This window comes from Canis lupus, chromosome 1, assembly GCF_048164855.1.
Source record: "Canis lupus baileyi chromosome 1, mCanLup2.hap1, whole genome shotgun sequence".
Classification (NCBI taxonomy): domain Eukaryota; kingdom Metazoa; phylum Chordata; class Mammalia; order Carnivora; family Canidae; genus Canis; species Canis lupus.
In genome coordinates, this window is record NC_132838.1 from 106851448 (window position 1) to 106868264 (window position 16817).

The 16817-nt window shown below is 59.6% G+C and overlaps 1 protein-coding gene across 4 annotated transcripts; it reads left to right on the top strand.

The window, feature by feature from the left end:
- The first annotated feature begins 1143 nt into the window (after positions 1-1143).
- Positions 1144-16749, top strand: KCNC3 (potassium voltage-gated channel subfamily C member 3). 4 transcript variants are annotated; one of them, XR_012004486.1, is made up of 6 exons: positions 1148-2043; positions 6245-7352; positions 8835-9026; positions 9302-9428; positions 12583-12642; positions 13719-13796. XR_012004486.1 is itself a non-coding variant. In XM_072770431.1 (5 exons), the coding sequence occupies exons 1-4, from the start codon at positions 1159-1161 to the stop codon at positions 12597-12599; spliced, it is 2202 nt and encodes a 733-aa protein (XP_072626532.1). In that variant the 5' UTR covers positions 1148-1158; the 3' UTR covers positions 12600-12642; positions 13719-13949. The 4 variants fall into 4 exon arrangements, 2 of the variants coding, with proteins under 2 accessions (XP_072626542.1, XP_072626532.1); XR_012004490.1 differs by having other exon boundaries at positions 9332-9428; XM_072770431.1 differs by lacking the exon at positions 9302-9428 and having other exon boundaries at positions 13719-13949.
- The last annotated feature ends 68 nt before the right edge of the window (positions 16750-16817 follow it).

The window sequence follows — 16817 nt, forward strand, 5'->3', positions numbered from 1 at the left end:
CTTGTATCTCTATCTAAAGCCCCGCTGACTCTTATGACTCTCTCCCCGGTTCTCTGAGCCCCAAGACTCCCCATTCCAAGTCCCATTCTTCCAACCAGCCCAGTAGCTTTGTACACTGCAGGTATCACCTTCCCCGTAGCGTCCCCATTACTCCTTCTCTACTCTGAACCCTGCCCCACTCCCGCCTAGCCTGGTTGCTTCCAAGCCTCTTAGAACCCCGCTCCTCCCTTAGTCTCGCCTTCCCACAGCGCCTTCAAGAGGTTTTCTACCCTTCGTAGACCCCACCCACCTTCTCCATTCTGACCATCATTCTCCCGGCCCAGCCCTGTCTAAGCAGGCCAAGCTGGCAGCCCCGGCCCCTCCCCTTCCTCACTTCGCCCTCTTTCTTAGTCCTAGCCAGACACTCTCGGGTTCCCAGGCCTCGCTAATGTCCCCTCTTTCTCACTGGGTCTCCATCCTTCTTCCTCCTTTCAGGGCAGCCTAGTGCCATTCGCGTGAAAGTACTCTCTACTCTTCATTTCCAGCTCCCGCCCCTCGTTCAGTATCGCCCCCTCACTCTCCCAGCCCAATTAAGACGATTTTCTAACTTTCTTAGGCCCTGCCTCTTCTTAGCATCCGCCCTGTCGCGACCAAGCAGAGTTAAGGACCCAACCCGGCTGTCTCCATCCGCCCCTCCCCACCGGGTTCTGCTTGCCAGCGCTTTAGGTCCCTTCTCTGTCCAATCAGGACCGTCTCCCCCATGCCTGTCAGGAGTCTTTAAATAGTTTGGACGTGTCCCCTTCCTCTGCTCCGCCCGCTCCTTTCTTCAGTTCAATCAGATCTCTATCTCATATCTAGTCCCACCTCCTCCGTTTTCCCTGCCCTGCCCGCCCCCTTAACACCTTGCTCTGCCAGCCCCTTCTCTCAGAAAGATCCAATCGGTGTGCTTCACCTGCAGCCCCGCCCGGTCCAGCCAGGCGGTGTGGAGTCCCCGACCTCCTCGCTGCCTCAGCCCCGCCCCGCCCCTCCCAGGCCAATCAGTTCTGTTCCTCCACCTCCGCCCCACCCCGCCGCGGCCCCGCCCCCTGCCCTCGTCGCCTCCTCCGCCCAATCCCGGCTGCCTCTCCCCCTGCGGGCCCGCCCCCGACGTCCCGCCCCTCCCGCCCCGCCCCCCGTCCAATGCTGAGCTCAGTCTGCGTCTCGTCCTTCCGCGGGCGCCAGGGGGCCAGCAAGCAGCAGCCGGCGCCACCGCCGCAGCCGCCCGAGTCCCCGCCGCCGCTGCCCCCGCCGCCGTCCCCGCCGCCGCTGCAGCAGCAGCAGTCTGCGCAGCCCGGCCCCGCCGCGTCCTCGGCGGGCCCCCCGGCACCTCGCGGGCCCGGGGGCCGGCGCGCCGAGCCATGCCCCGGGCTGCCGGCGGCGGCCATGGGGCGGCACGGCGGCGGCGGTGGCGACAGCGGCAAGATCGTGATCAACGTGGGCGGCGTGCGCCATGAGACGTACCGCTCGACGCTGCGCACCCTGCCGGGGACGCGGCTGGCCGGCCTGACCGAGCCCGAGGCGGCGGCGCGCTTCGACTACGATCCCGGCGCTGACGAGTTCTTCTTTGACCGGCACCCGGGAGTCTTCGCCTACGTGCTCAACTACTACCGCACAGGCAAGCTGCACTGTCCGGCCGACGTGTGCGGGCCGCTTTTCGAGGAGGAGCTCGGCTTCTGGGGCATCGACGAGACCGACGTGGAGGCCTGCTGCTGGATGACCTACCGGCAGCACCGCGACGCCGAAGAGGCGCTCGACTCCTTCGAGGCTCCGGACCCAGCGGGCGCAGCCAACGCCGCCAACGCCGCCGGCGCCCACGACGCGGGCCTGGACGACGAGGCGGGCGCGGGCGGCGGCGGCTTGGACGGCGCGGGCGGCGAGCTCAAGCGCCTCTGCTTCCAGGACGCGGGCGGCGGCGCCGGGGGTCCGCCAGGGGGCGCGGGCGGCGCAGGCGGCACGTGGTGGCGCCGTTGGCAGCCTCGCGTGTGGGCGCTCTTCGAGGACCCCTACTCGTCGCGGGCCGCCAGGGTGAGCGCGCTCTCGGAGCTCCCATCCCTCCCCCCTTTCCTGGAGATCCCAGCCCCTTAGGAGTGCCCATCGTAACCCTCAGAATCCCTTGGCCTGTCCCAGCCCCTCCTGGTCTTCCTGGTCTTCCTGGTGTCTGGGCCTCCCAGTCTCTCTAGAAGCCTCTTTCTCCAACCCTGAGCCTCCTGTACTTTTCAGAACACACCCCCTCTCCCTGCCCTCCCCAGATCCTCAGAAGACGCTTCCGCAACCTTCAAAATCCCCAGATCCCTCCAAACCCCACCTGGCTTCCCTAGGCTACCCAAGACTCTTAGAAACTTCTGCCTTGACTGTGAGTCTCCTGGGCTTCTCTAAACAACCTCACTCCCTCCTTTCCTGGACCCTTCTTAGACCCTCAGAAGAACTTTCTCCAGTCCCGAGTCTTCTGAGCCCCTGTAAATCCTTTCCACCCCTCTTGGTCACCCCTTACAGCCCCAGAGAACCCCTTTGCAGCCCTCAGTTTCTTGGACCATTCCCAGACCCTCAGAAGACCTCCCTCCTTAACGTTCAGTGTCCCAGACCCTGTGAACACTGCTCCTGCCTTTCCCTGCCCCCTGCAGCTCCTCTGAAGCCCCATCTCCAGCCCTGAGTCCCTCTGGTTCTCCCAACACCTCCCTGATTCTTTGTCCCTATGCCCCTCTCTCCCCGCACCTCCCCCTCTCTCCAAGTTTGAGGCTTCTGGCTATTTTTGAACCTGACTTCTGTTCTCAAAGTCTTAGAAGACTCTGCCTCAGTCTCAGAGCCTCCTGGGCCCCTGTGAATCCCCAAATCACTTGCTCTGGCTAGAACACTCCCCCCGCCCCTGCCCACTGCAACACGAAAGTCTTGGGGAGCCTTCCCTCCTGGGACCCTCCAATTCTCTCTATGTTCACATATCTTCCTGCATCCTTCACGCCAACTCCCATCCCAAGGACTTTCCCTATAAAGCTCCAGACTTCCCCCAAGCCTTTCACACTCCTCCTCAGTGTCTCCAGAAGAGTCTTGAGCCCCCATAATATGTCTTTCCTCTCCAGAAGCTCCCATATGCCTCCTTCTTCATCCACAGATTCTCCCAGCTTCTTCTCCCTTCCCACTCTTTATCTCCTGGGATCCCCCATCCAGAGCCTCCGGGTCCTTTTCCAATTGAATCAACTGACTTTTCTTCCTGTTCCAGAACTTTACGGAACCTCAATCTTTGGGACTCCCCCCCCCCCCTCCCCGCCCATCACCAAGTTATCTGTCCCCAAACTTCTCAAAATAGCTCCCAATTCTTTCCACTCGGCCTTGGTATCTTTCCACTGGCCCCTACCCCAGCCCTGCTCACTCCCTCGTTCCCAAGCTCCAGACACCCCCACCTTCCAAAGCCCAGGACTGGGCCCCTCTGCTCCCAAAGTGAACTGGAGAGCCCACACTACCCTTATCTTCCTCAAAATGTCAGATTTCCCCCCAAAACTCCCTACATCTTTCCCCCAAAACTTCCCTCAAACATCTCCAACTTCCTAGACTACATAGCTATCCTCCGGCTTGGTTCTCCCTTGAACCTCTTCCTCCTCCTAACTTCCTCCCTGTGTTGGAAGAGAGGGGGACCGTTCAAAATGGGGGGGGTCAGAGAGAAGGGGAAAGAGGAACAACTCCGGGGACCCCCTCCTCGCCTCCCAGGGACCCAAACACCCAGAGGAACCAGTCCGCCCCCTCCCCCCATCGTGCCTTGTCCTGGGCCGGGAAGGACGTGGAGCCGCAGTGCCGCATTCACGCCAGGGGAGGGAGCGAGGCCGGGGGGGGGGGGGGGGGCAGCCCAGTGGCACTGCATAAAGTTTGGTCCCAGGAAGCGCTGAGTTGGCGAGATTTGGAGTTGGGTGGGGGGAGGTGGGGAGGAGGAGGTTCCGAAGGGACTTGGCCCTAAATGCTTCCTCAAGCCTCTGAGTGACCTCCTCCCCCATGGCCTGGGGCGCCCTTCTCTCTGACCCCATTGAAAGGTGCTGAGGTGAGACTAGGTGTTCGGGACAGCTTGGGGGGGGGGGTTGTCACTCACTTACTCCACAAATAGTTTTTGAGTGTCGGCATTCCAAGTACTTTCCAAAGTACAACTGAGCTAGCCTGACCGAGTTGGGAGCAGAAGCCAGTGCAACCTGGAGAGTATGGCCCTGTCTCATCCTCGATTCCCTCCCCGTCATTTTTCCTTTCCTTCTTAGAGGGATTCCTTACGCTCCTATCCCTTCGGCTTTGGAACCACCTCGGGCAAAGGGTTAAACCAGTCCCGACGCTGTCCAGACTCACAGCTGCGCACTGCGACGGGTGCCCACCTTTTCTTCCTTGCCCCGGGAGGGAAAGAGTTAAGCTGGCCCGCGGCCTCCCGGCGGGAAAGCGGTGGCACTGCGGCTGCGCCCCGCCTGCTCAGCTCCGGCCCGGAAGGGGTTAAGGCCGCTTTCCGCCGCGGCGGCTGCGCACTGCGGCGGGGGAGCTGGCCGAGGTGCTGGCCGCCGCGCGCCCCGCCCCCCGGGCCGGCCGACCCGCCCCCACTGCGGTGCCGCAGCCTGCGCCGCGCACCCGGCTCGGAGGGGGCGGGGGAGCACCGGGCATGCGCTCTGCGGCGGCCTCTGGCCTCTTAAACCACTGCGGAGAAACGAGCAGGGGGGCGGGGCAGCGAGGGCCAGCGCTGACCCCAGCCCACTGTAGGGTCCGGGGGGGGGGGGGGGCCCTTCTGCGGCCGACTCTGGCTCGCCTCTCTGCCCTGCAGTTCAGATTAAAGTTAAGCCCTCCCAATCCCAGACCCCGCCCCCCAGCCCCGTGGAGGAAGAGGAGCTGCTGAGGGCCTGTGCTGGCCCCCAGCCCACCCTCTGTCCAGGGTCCTGTCTGCAGTTGGACCCTGGGCTCCCGCTCGTCTCTGCATCCCTGATTAAAACTCAAGTTTCCTAGGCCCTCCTTCCTCTTCTGTCCATCTGACTAAAGCCCCTGTTTGCCCCGACATGCATCCCCTTCTCCCTCCAAGGCACTAACCTCACTCTTCCTCTCCTCTCTGCATATTTGATAAAGCCCACTGTCATCTCCAGGGGCCAACTCTGTCCCCTTTCTTCCCAAAGATCTTGACCGCACCTCTTCTGCTCCTCAAGGTTTTCTTCAAAATCCACACCACTGCATGCAGGACTCTGGTCCTCCCCATCTTGAAATAACCCATGTGTGCCTCCCACCCGCCCTTCTCTGCACTTGCAGCTAAAGCCTCCTCACCCCTATGGCCCTAGCTTCACCATCTCCCTCCACGCTTAGGCCCTTGACTCTCCCTTCCTCTCCAGAGCCTGAAACCCCAACCCTCCTTCGCTTCCTTTCCTATTTATGGCATTAACACCTGTCATTCCAGCCCTTTGCTGTCCTTCCTCGGTGAGGGCGATCCCAGCTTTCTCCCTTCTTTGGGGCCAGAACATTAGGGTCCTTAAGCGCTAGCTCCTCTCTGAAGGCGTTGACCTTGCCCCCCAATAACTGATGCCCACATACCCTAATAGGAGCTCAGACTTTCTTACTGAGTTCCAGACACTGGACCAAGCACTGTTTCTGGAATCAGGACTTTTGTATACTCATCTAATGTAACCCTCATAATAATCTGGCAAAAACCCCGAGGTTCGGGAAGCTTAATCTCCTTGCCCACATTAGGCAAAGGAAAAGCTGGATTCAAATCCAGGCTTTCTTAACCCTCTCAGGATTCTGCGTCCTCTGCCCACCTTCTCCCCTTCCCCTTCCCTTGGCTCCAAGCTGAGCTCCAAAGCCTCTGATACACAGAGGGTAAGTGGTCTTAGTCTCCTCCACACCCCATTCCATCCCTCCCCCCAAATCCTTGGACCCTGCTGGGGGGTCCTGAGATGGGCCACAGGGTGTGGGGAAGTGATCTGGGAGACAGAGTAAAGGACCAGAAATTGCTGTTTCCATGAAAACAGGTGCCCATCTGCTGCCACTGCTAGAGCCAGCTCCTATCCCAAACTGGGGAGAGCTGCCTCTGATCCTTTTCCTCCCCCTTCTCAAGCTCTAGAGGGGAGAGCAGGAGGCAGGCTGTGATGGAGGCACAGGGTTGCGACTCCTGGATTTCCCTGGAGTTTGGGGCTGGGAAAAGGGACAACTGGGAGGGTCTTGTGGATATGGCTGGTTGACCAGATGCGTGGGTCACCTTTTGCCCTCTCTCTCCTGCCCTGCCTCACAGTATGTGGCCTTCGCCTCTCTCTTCTTCATCCTTATCTCCATAACCACCTTCTGCCTGGAGACCCACGAAGGCTTCATCCATATCAGCAACAAGACCGTAACACAGGCCTCCCCGATCCCTGGGGCTCCACCAGAGAACATCACCAATGTGGAGGTGGAGACAGAGCCCTTCCTGACATATGTGGAGGGCGTGTGCGTGGTCTGGTTCACCTTCGAGTTTCTCATGCGCATCACCTTCTGCCCAGACAAGGTGGAGTTTCTCAAGAGCAGCCTCAACATCATCGACTGTGTGGCCATCTTGCCCTTCTATCTTGAGGTGGGACTCTCAGGCCTCAGCTCCAAGGCCGCTAAAGACGTGCTGGGCTTCCTGCGGGTGGTCCGCTTTGTCCGAATCCTCCGCATCTTCAAGCTCACGCGCCATTTTGTGGGGCTGCGTGTCCTGGGCCACACGCTCCGTGCCAGCACCAACGAGTTCCTGCTGCTCATCATCTTCCTGGCTTTGGGCGTGCTCATCTTTGCTACTATGATCTACTACGCCGAGCGCATTGGCGCCGACCCCGATGACATCCTGGGCTCCAACCACACCTACTTCAAGAACATCCCCATCGGCTTCTGGTGGGCCGTGGTCACCATGACTACCCTGGGCTATGGAGACATGTACCCCAAGACGTGGTCAGGGATGCTGGTCGGGGCGCTGTGTGCCCTGGCGGGGGTGCTCACCATCGCCATGCCTGTGCCCGTCATTGTCAACAACTTTGGCATGTACTATTCGCTGGCCATGGCCAAACAGAAGCTGCCCAAGAAGAAGAACAAACACATCCCTCGCCCCCCGCAGCCCGGCTCTCCGAACTATTGCAAGCCTGACCCTCCGCCGCCACCCCCACACCACCCCCACCATGGCAGCGGCGGCATCAGCCCCCCGCCCCCCATCACCCCACCCTCTGTGGGGGTGACTGTGGCTGGGGCCTACCCACCGGGCCCCCACACACACCCAGGGCTGCTCAGGGGGGGAGCGGGTGGGCTCGGGATCATGGGGCTGCCTCCTCTGCCAGCCCCTGGGGAGCCCTGCCCGTTGGCTCAGGAGGAAGTAATTGAGATCAACCGGGCAGGTGAGAAGGGTGCATGGGGGGCTGGTGGGAGGAGGCGGAGAGCTTTCCAGAGGGCAAGAGGTCACTGCTGAAGTTAAGAGAAATGGGGGGGGAGGGGTTACAACAGACCAGAGAAGACAGACCAGAGAGAGGAAAGTGAACAGCTCTGGCTGAGGTCTATGAAAAGGTCCAGAAGCAGAGAGGTAGATTCTCTGTGCCAGAGACAGTTTTTGGGAGAGACAGACTTGCAGCCAGGATAAGATATTCAAGGGGACCAGGGAAGCAGAGTAATCAGCCTCTGGCGAGGGGAACTTAGATACAAAGAGAGAAAGGGAGTGCATCAAACAGGCACATAGGTCTAATGTGGGATTTACAGGCAGGCCGGGGACTTGGCCAAGGGACACCTGCACCATCTGCATCTTCCAGCAATGACTCCGAGAATACAATCTAAAAGCGACAGGGTCAGAAACCAAGCACTCACCACTGAGAGCTGGGGACAGAGGACAGAGATGGAGAGAGGGGTGGGGGGGTCAGTGACTGAGAGTTCAGGCTCTAATAACAGTGAGGTCAAGAGAGGAGAGAAGACTTAAAACCCAGAGGTAGATAGAGGCCAGGAAGATAGGCCCAGGGGGCAAGCCGGCCATGTGACAGTGACTTGGGACCCAGGGCCTTGGCTCTGGCCCTGCTGAGAGGGGTCAGAGATTTGCAGGAAAACTGCCAAGATGAAGAGGTAAAGTGAAGGAGACAAGGGAGAAGAAAGTTGATCTAGTGTTGCACGCATCCCCCTGCCCGAGAGTCTCTGTCTCTGAGGCGATGATTGGGGGCAGCAGTCCCCAGCGGGGAGAGGCTGGTGGGCCCCACCCCCATGACTTAAGTAGGTCAAGAAAGGGAGCTGGGCCGCCTAGCCCTCGTCTTGCTCCCTCAGCCGCTGACCCAGTTTCACACCAATTAAAAATAGCTTAAGTCAGAGCCTAGGGGACCCCTACCTCCCCCCCTCCCTCCTCTGTCACCTTCCCAACCCTTCCACACTGTGCCCTCTCCAGCACCCAACACCCTCCCTCAACAACTCCCTTCCGGGCCCCCACATGCCCCAGCGGTCCCTCCAAACCCATCCCAACCCATGCGCCCTACCAACCCAGCACCCCAGGCCCCGTCCTGCCCTTCCCAGCACCCACCACCTGGCCTGACCACCACTTTGGACCACTCAACACCCTCCATCCACACCCACCCCCAACCACCCTTCCCTATCCTTGTCCTTGCCAGCACTCAACACCCTCCCCCAATGACCTGCTCCCTAAACCCACCAGCCACGTGCCCCAACACCCTCTTCCAAATTGTGCCCCTCCTGTCTCTGCCTTGAGACACCCTGCCCCTTGAGCCTCTCCATCCAGTACCCCACATTCTCCAACACCCTCCTTGCTCATCCCCCCCACCCCCACACACACACCTTGGGTTCCACACCTCACTCTCTCCTTTGTGTGCCTGTTTGACCCTCGGGTGCAGATCCCCGGCCCAATGGGGACCCTGCAGCAGCTGCACTGGCCCACGAGGACTGCCCAGCCATCGACCAGCCCGCCATGTCCCCGGAAGACAAGAGCCCCATCACCCCTGGGAGCCGTGGCCGCTACAGCCGGGACCGAGCCTGCTTCCTCCTCACCGACTACGCCCCTTCCCCTGATGGCTCCATCCGGAAAGGTGAGGTGCCCTCCACGGCCCCCCCCAACCCCGGGACCCTCCCTCCCTCTCTCTCCCTCCCTCAGGGGAGGGAGGAGGGGGAGATGAGGGAGGAGGTGCTGGACTTCCTTTCCCCATCCACTAGCCCCAAATTCCCTTACTTCCCAGACCCCCTTCCTCTCCTGCGCCCCCCCCCGCCCCCAGATTTCCTCACCACTGATCCTTCCCTGTCTTTATTCCATCTCCATCTCCCCCCACCCCACCCTGGACCCTCTGGCCTCTTCCCCCACCCCCAGCCACTGGTGCTCCCCCACTGCCCCCCCCAGACTGGCATAAGCCAGGGCCCCCAAGCTTCTTGCCCGACCTCAACGCCAACGCTGCAGCCTGGATATCCCCCTAGTGGAAGAATCCCCTCCCCCCAGGGTAAGTAGCCTGCACCCTGTGATCCCCACCCCTTCCTGACTAACCCTTCGGAGAACATGCAGCCCCACTGACTGAGACTCCTGTCCCCTCACTGTGAACAGCTCCATCCAGTTAACCTGCAGCCACGACACTGACCCCACACCCACCTGCTGAGAACTTTCCCTGCCCTCACTAACCCCTCAGAACTAACCCAGCCCTCCCCACCATGTGCCTGACCTCCCTCCCCCGCCCTCACGACTGACACCCATCCTCACCCCCATCCACATCTCTCTCCCTGCCTCCCCCTCGGGTGGTTTTCTTTTTTGTTTTGTTTTATTTTTATTCAACTAAGAATAAACTAAGGACACTGCTGGGTGCAGGATGGGTGAGGAAGACTCAGTCATCCAGTCGCTTGTGAATTGGCCAGCGCTTACAGGGTCCCTGCTGGGCACTGGCAGGCATGATGCTAGGCAAAGGGAATCAATAGGGAAAAAACCAGCCCCACTGCCCCCGGCAGAGGCAGCCACCACTCTAGAATGTCCCAATTTGAGGGGACATAATGTGGAAGTGGAGGTAGCACAGGGATATGCAGTAAGAGGAACACGCCAAAATCCCCAGGGTAGGAGGGAAGTGTCAGGGAAGGCTTCCTGCAGGAACTGATGTCTGAGGTTCTAACCTCAGGTGAAGAAGTGATACCATTAGACGGTAGTGACCAGAGGGACAAGCACCAGCAGAGCTGAGGAGACTGGGGACTGGCAGGTAGACATGAGGCGGGAAAGCAGGGCCAGGTCAAAAGGGCAGGGCCTTGTTCAGGGACCCCGGGAGGGCAGGTCAGCTTCTGGGCTGCATGCAGATGGACTGGAGGCAGGAGACCAGAGGTTGGGAGGCTGGAGAGGAGGCTGAGATGAAGGTCCAGGGGGAGGAGGCCGCCTGGGCCCGGTTTGGGGCTGTGGGGATGGAGATGAAGGGAAAAGGTAGGGGCAGGCAGGGATTGGTGGGGGGGCAGGAGAGACAGGGCTGGGGACTGGGGGGCAGGAGACAGGAGGATAGAGCCTCGAGGTAGTAGAGGAATCTTTCAACAGTCAAGCATTTATCTTATGCCAGGAAGTTCACGCGTATTCTCTAGTCCTCACAGCGACCCTAGCTAATGCACGGAGTGGCTTCGTCCCTCCCTCCCTCCCTCCATCCATTGAGCACCTCATTACTGAAGGCACAGTGCCAGGCACTGGAGATTTGGCAGAGCACAGAGCAAGAATCTGCCGTCACGGAGTGTTCACGCTAGAGCACGGATTGGCACACTTCAGCCCACGGGCCAGGTCTGCCAGCAGGCTGTTTTGTAAATAAAGCTTTATTGGAACACAGCCACTGTCATGCTGTAACAGTAGAGTGGAAGAGTTGCCACGGAGAACGGGTGGCCCAAAGAGCTGAAAATCTTCAGTCATTGGCCATTTGCAGGAAAAGTTTGCCACCCCCTGATCAGAGGCAGCAGAAAATCAAACAGATGAGTGAACCAGAGAATTACTCTGGCCACTTGGATGAGGGGGTCTGCAGAGGCCTTTTTGTGGAGGTAACACGAAACCTGAATGGTAAAAATGGTAAAAAAGGGCCAGCCGGGCAGAAGGAAAAGCAAGTGCAAAGGTCCGAGGGTACTGAGGTGGGGTGAGCTTGGTTTGTTAAAGGAATAGCAATGAGGGAAGTGTGGCTGGAACTGAGTAGCTGAGGGGAGAGGGGTGCCAGAAGGGGTGCAGACAGTATGTGGGGGAAGGATCCTGAGAGGTTTTTCTGACCTTGAGGAGACGCTGTATTGATCTTCAGACTGATGGGAAGCCGCCTGGAGCCACTTGATCGATCACTTAGCCCTGTGGAACCTTCTTTAGAAATAGAGAGAGATACCCCAGGGAATCCCTGCCTGCAGCCTAGGAAGCTGCTGTAGTGGGACTTGGGGAGCCTCTGGGCACATCCTTGTCTCAAGCTCTTTGTTTCACAGAAGTTTTGGGGGCAGGGGATGAGCAACCCCAGCTACAGAGCAGATAGCAATGAGAACCCAGGCTTCCAGGCTCCTACTCCAGAAGGGACTGTGGCTCTTCTCGTTCCATCCCTCCCTCACCCCCAATTCATCCTCCATTTTCATCTCATCCCCCCTTCCCTGCTCCCACCTCACCTCTCCCCCTGCTTGTACCCCATCCTGTTCACCCTTCGTCCCCTACCCCCAGGTCTGGATGGGCCCCCAGAGAATTGAGGGGCAGAGGGAGGGGGGAGGATTTGGGAATGGGAGGGAGGGTAGAGTGGGGGTGGGTGGGTGGAGGTCTCTGCTTCTTTTGCCTCTGATGCCAAAATCCATTCATTGAACTCAAATAATGGCTGGAGCTGATGGGGCTGACTTCTCTGCCCCAGGGTCCTGGATTCCTCCCTACTCCTGCCCTTCCAAACTTCTCTCTTTCTTTCCATCCTTCCTGGGTGACCCCCCCACTGTTGTTCCCCCCCTCCTTCTCCCAAGACCCTTCCCTGTGGCCCCATTACCCTTGACCCTTCCTTTGTCTTCTTTCTCCAGCCACCTGAGTCTAACACTTGACACCTGTTCCTTCTTCCCCATCCCTCCCCCTCCTCCCTTCCTTTGTCCTCCTACTCATCCCTCCCCCTCCTCCCTTCCTTGGTCTTTCTCCCCATCCCTCCCCCTCCTCCCTTCCTTGGTCTTTCTCCCCATCCCTCCCCCTCCTCCCTTCCGTGGTCCTCCTCCCCCTCCCTCCCCCTCCTCCCTTCTTTGGTCCTCTCCCCATCCCTCCCCCTCCTCCCTTCCGTGGTCCTCCCCCCATCCCTCCCCATCCCTCCCCATCCCCCCTCCTCCCTTCTTTGGTCCTCTCCCCATCCCTCCCCCTCCTCCCTTCCGTGGTCCTCCCCCATCCCTCCCCATCCCTCCCCCTCCTCCCTTCTTTGGTCCTCTTCCCTACCCCTCCCCCTCCTCCCTTCCTTAGTCCCCCCTCCCAGCCACCCCGGAAGCTCCTCCCATATTTGATGTCTCTGGCCGCCCCCATTTCACTGCTCCCCTCCCCCGGAAAGCACCAGAGAGGAGGAAGAGATTCCGGCGTTCCTCTGTCCCCCCAACAGTGAGGCTGTGTTGGGGGGTTCCCCCTGACCACCCTTCCCCCTGCGTGACTCTGTGTATTTCTGTCCCCAGCTCTTGTCACCGCCTGAGACCTCGCGAGACCCTCGGTCCCCCCCTGCCCCTTCCCCCCAGGTTAGCAATTGGGAATGGTTGGGAGGGGGTGTCCCCAAGATACTGGGTTTCCAACCCCCCACCCCCCCAGGCCCTCTCTCCTCCGGTCAAGACACCCTCATCCAGACAGACCTCTTGGCATCGCCTAGAAAAGCACTAGAACTTCTCCCCACCTGACACTGGCAGGACTCTGAGGTCTTCCCAAGCTTTTGAGAAACCACACACTTGCTCCCCAATCTTAGGCCCTTTTGGCCATCAAGACCCTGTTAGAACCTTCCCATCAGAAGGTTTCCACCTCAAGGCTTCATGACCCTTTAAAGATACCCCATTACAACCTCCAGGTGAGCTTTGCCCCTCTCAGACTGCTCTCCCGCCCCCCCACCCCGGGGGCACTGCCAGCTTTTGCTCCTTCCCACCCCTCACGGCCCCATCACCTGCCTGTCCTTTCCCCACCACTAGGTCAGCCCCCACCCGAGCCTCCCCTCCGGCTGCTCCCCCTACATGCATTCCACCGAGCTCCCTCCCCATGCCCCTGCTGCCCACCATCTGCCTCGCTGCCCCCCACCTTTTGCCTCAGATAAGGGGGGCCAACGGGGGAGGGGGAGAGGAAGGGGAGGGGTGGGCTTCGGTGGGGTGGGGGTGCGGGAGGCTCGGTGGGCACCACCCTGCCTCCTAACCCTGAGTCTCTCCCCCCTCCCCATGTCTGAACCTTTCTCCTTGATGCTGACTGACTGTCCGATTTGTTCACCTCTCTCCCTTCATCTCCTTGGTCCACCTCTGTCCATCACTCTGCCTCTGCCGTCTGTCTTGTCCGTCTTGGTGTCTGTCTGTCTCTGTCATCCCTTCTGTCTCCCTCACCCCTGTCTCCCTGTCTCTATCCCTGACCCTCTCTCTACTTACCTTTCTGTCTCTTGCCTGTTTCTCTCTCTCTCTCTCCCTCCCTCCCTCTCTCTCTCTCTCTCTCTCTCCCTCCATCTCCTGTCCTTTCTGGCCATCTCTCCCTTGCTTCCCTGCCTCGGGGTCTCTCTGTCTGTTGGGTCCTCCCCCTGTACCCCATCTTCATGCTTCCTCCTGTGTTTCTGACCTCTCCCCCCCAGGTTACGAGAAATCCCGCAGCCTGAGCAGCATCGCGGGCCTGAGCGGGGTGTCCCTGCGCCTCGCGCCCCTTGCCACTCCCCCTGGCTCTCCCAGGGCCGCCCGCCGCGCTCCCCCAACCCTGCCCTCCATCCTCTAGCGCTCCCCTCCCCCCCGTGGGGGGACTGGGGGTGACAGGGAAGAAGGTCAAAGGAGCTGGGGGTGGGGGGTGGGGGAAAGGGTTTTTTTTTTTTTTAAATCAAAAAGTCATTAATAATATGCAACCGAGACGACGACGCCAGCAGACACCCCCGGACCCCTCACCCCCACCTGGGCCCCCAGGATGGAGGGGAAGGAGCCAAAGTCAAGCCCCGCCCCCAACTCTTCCCCCCCTCCAAATAAAGCCTTCTCAGGTCTCCATGAGCCATAGGACATCCCGCTCCCATAAACTCCTGTAAATACGTCCAAATTATGCCAATTACATTTTGGGGCGCCTCTTCCCTATTCTGCATGCCTCCCTCAACCTGGACCCCCCCTTCCAACTTCACCTCAGCAATAAGCCGCCAGGGGCTGCATGCCATGCCATTGAGGGAAGGGGCACTCTGGGAAGGGGGCAGGGACCTCAAGGGGGTCAGGAGGGTCTCCTCGCCTTCTACCCTTCACCCCAGGAGGGCAACCCATCACATTGATGTAAAAAATATATTAGCAACAATGTGGGGGAAGGAGGTATAGTCACTCAAGCCAAAAACAACAAAATGAGCTGAGCTCAGATGGTAGGAGCAGAGGCATGGGGGGTGTGCTGTGGACAGCTGCTCCCTCAGCCTTTAGGGGGATCCCTCTGATGAATATGACCCTTTCATCCCTCCACACCCCCACACCCCCAAGGGATCTGCTCGCCTCTATTCTTGCTGCATGGACTCAGACCTCCCATCTCAGAATTTCTGGGATGATCTGAGCCTAGCACACAAAATTCCCCCAACACCCCCTCCAGATGACCAGGACATGAGACCTGCACCAGGATTCCTGAGACCAACCCTGGCACCCCACATCCCCTAAATCCCCACCAGGTCCTGGGACTTCACCTCTGCATACAGATGCTGCCCCCCCAAGCCCCACCCCACCCATTTGCCTGGACTGCATCCCAGCACCTCAAACCTCCAAGACTTGACCCAGCCCTTCAGCCTTTGGGATGCTCCAAATCCTTCCCACACTTGGACATTTCTTGGACACCCCCAAATCCTCAGGCCTCCCCCCCCCCACCGATGTCCCCAAATTTCCGACATCAGACATCCACCTCAGGTTCTCCTGATGCTAGAATTTCCAGGATAGGCTCAACCTGTCTGCAATTCCAGGGAACCAGACCTTCTCCTGGGCATCCCCTTTCTTATGCCTAGCCCTGCCTCCTCCAAGAGCCCCTCCCCTTCAATGGTGCCCAAAAGGGACCCTCTTCATGGACATCAGTGTTTCCCAGAGGGTTATATTTGTACCCGTGGTGACGTGCTAAGGTTTTAGGCAGTACAAGGACACTTAATCTAAAAAGTTTTGTCTTTTACGGCATCTTGCTCAAAGCCGGTAAGTCCAGATACTGCTGCCTGGCCCAGACACCATTTATTTAGGGTAGAGTGTTTCCGCTTAAAGCAGAGGCTGTGCCCCCCGTGAAGGGACACTGGAACATATCAGAAGCTCGGGAAACGACAAGCCTACCGGGGCTGGGATACCAGCCCACCCTTCCCCGGCATTCCTCATCCTGCCCTGCTCGCGGGTGGAAGATCATTTCTCATATCCCATCCTGGCTCAAGGATGCGCTACCTCCCCCAAGCCCAGAGACCGCACCGGTCCCAGAATCCTTAGAAGGGACTCCCCCACCTTTTGGAGCTGGAGGCCCACGGAATTAGCAACCTCCCTCCCTTTGCTCCCACGGCCTCAGGAACCCCCTCCAACCCACCTGAGGGTTGGGGGGGGTGTCACTGAGGACGATTCTTGATGCAACGATTCCTATGCAAGGGGCATTTTGAGTCCCCCCATCCTTCCCTCGGACCCTAAACCCTGGTGAATCAGGGGTGAGGGGTGGGGCAGGTTCTGGTGGGAGCGGGGTGGGACGAGGCAAAGGGCTAGGGGCTCCAGACACCAGGGTATGGGGGTGGGGACTGATCATATTGCCAAAGGGTTTAACTTCTTAAAAAAAAAAAACAAAAAACATAGCCCCCAGATTCCTCTAACCCTCACGGAAGCCGAACAGTGCGGGGAAAGGGGGTGAGGATCTTTTCTAAAGGGTACAGACCTCTTCCCAACGTCTCCCCCTGCTCGCCAATCTGCCACACGTACCCAGCTTTTTAGTTCAGCTTTTAAAAGTAATCACAACCATAAACCTTTACAAAACGTGACTCACGTCCCTCACCGCCACCTCCACCCCAATCCCCCAAGTCAACAGTGTGGGATTCGGGGAGGAAGAGAGAGAGCGCTAAAGGGACACCATCCGAGTCCCGCTCCCCTTTTCTCCCCGGCCGCCAGGGTGCCTGCAACTACACGCATGCGCTGCATGACGCGCTCCCCACACGCATGTCGCGCCCCTCCTGCGCTCCGGGAACGCACGGACACGGGGCGGGGGGCGGGGCGATTGGGGAGGAACGGCCGGCAGGGGGGTCCTCCTGAGTTCCGCGGCTCCTCCTCCCCATCACACACAGCAATAAGATTCTCTCACTCAAACGTGGGCGGGGCGGGCCTGGCCTGTCGGAAGTGGGAGGTGGGAGGAGTGGCGAGGGGGGCGCTCTCAGGGATGGGGGCGGGTGTCCGGAGTCAGTGTGGGGAGGGGAGGTCTGCAAAATCGTCCAACTCTGGTGCTAACGGCGGGTCTTCTCAGCCCACCCCCAGGGCAGGGAGGGAGGGGTCGGGATGGCCCCTCCCCCAAGTCTCCCCCACGCCCACCCTGGGTGCATGAACCGCCCAATGCAGAAGCTGCCGCATGTCACCTGCCCTCCCCAAACAAAAAGTGTCATGCCCCCTCCCCCCCCTTCTCACTTCCCACCAAAATAAAAGTTTCCTTTTCATTTACAAGGTGCATCCTGTTTGCTGGGAGGGTCCCCTGATCTGGGCCGGGATGGGGGCTATGGGAGCAGACAGAG

Coding starts and splice junctions, on each gene's coding strand:
- KCNC3 (XM_072770441.1), top strand. CDS start 1,159: ATGCTGAGCTCAGTCTGCGTCTCGTCCTTCCGCGGGCGCCAGGGGGCC. Junction 2,044..6,244: donor ACTCGTCGCGGGCCGCCAGG/GTGAGCGCGCTC, acceptor CCTGCCTCACAG/TATGTGGCCTTCGCCTCTCT. Junction 7,353..8,834: donor AATTGAGATCAACCGGGCAG/GTGAGAAGGGTG, acceptor CCTCGGGTGCAG/ATCCCCGGCCCAATGGGGAC.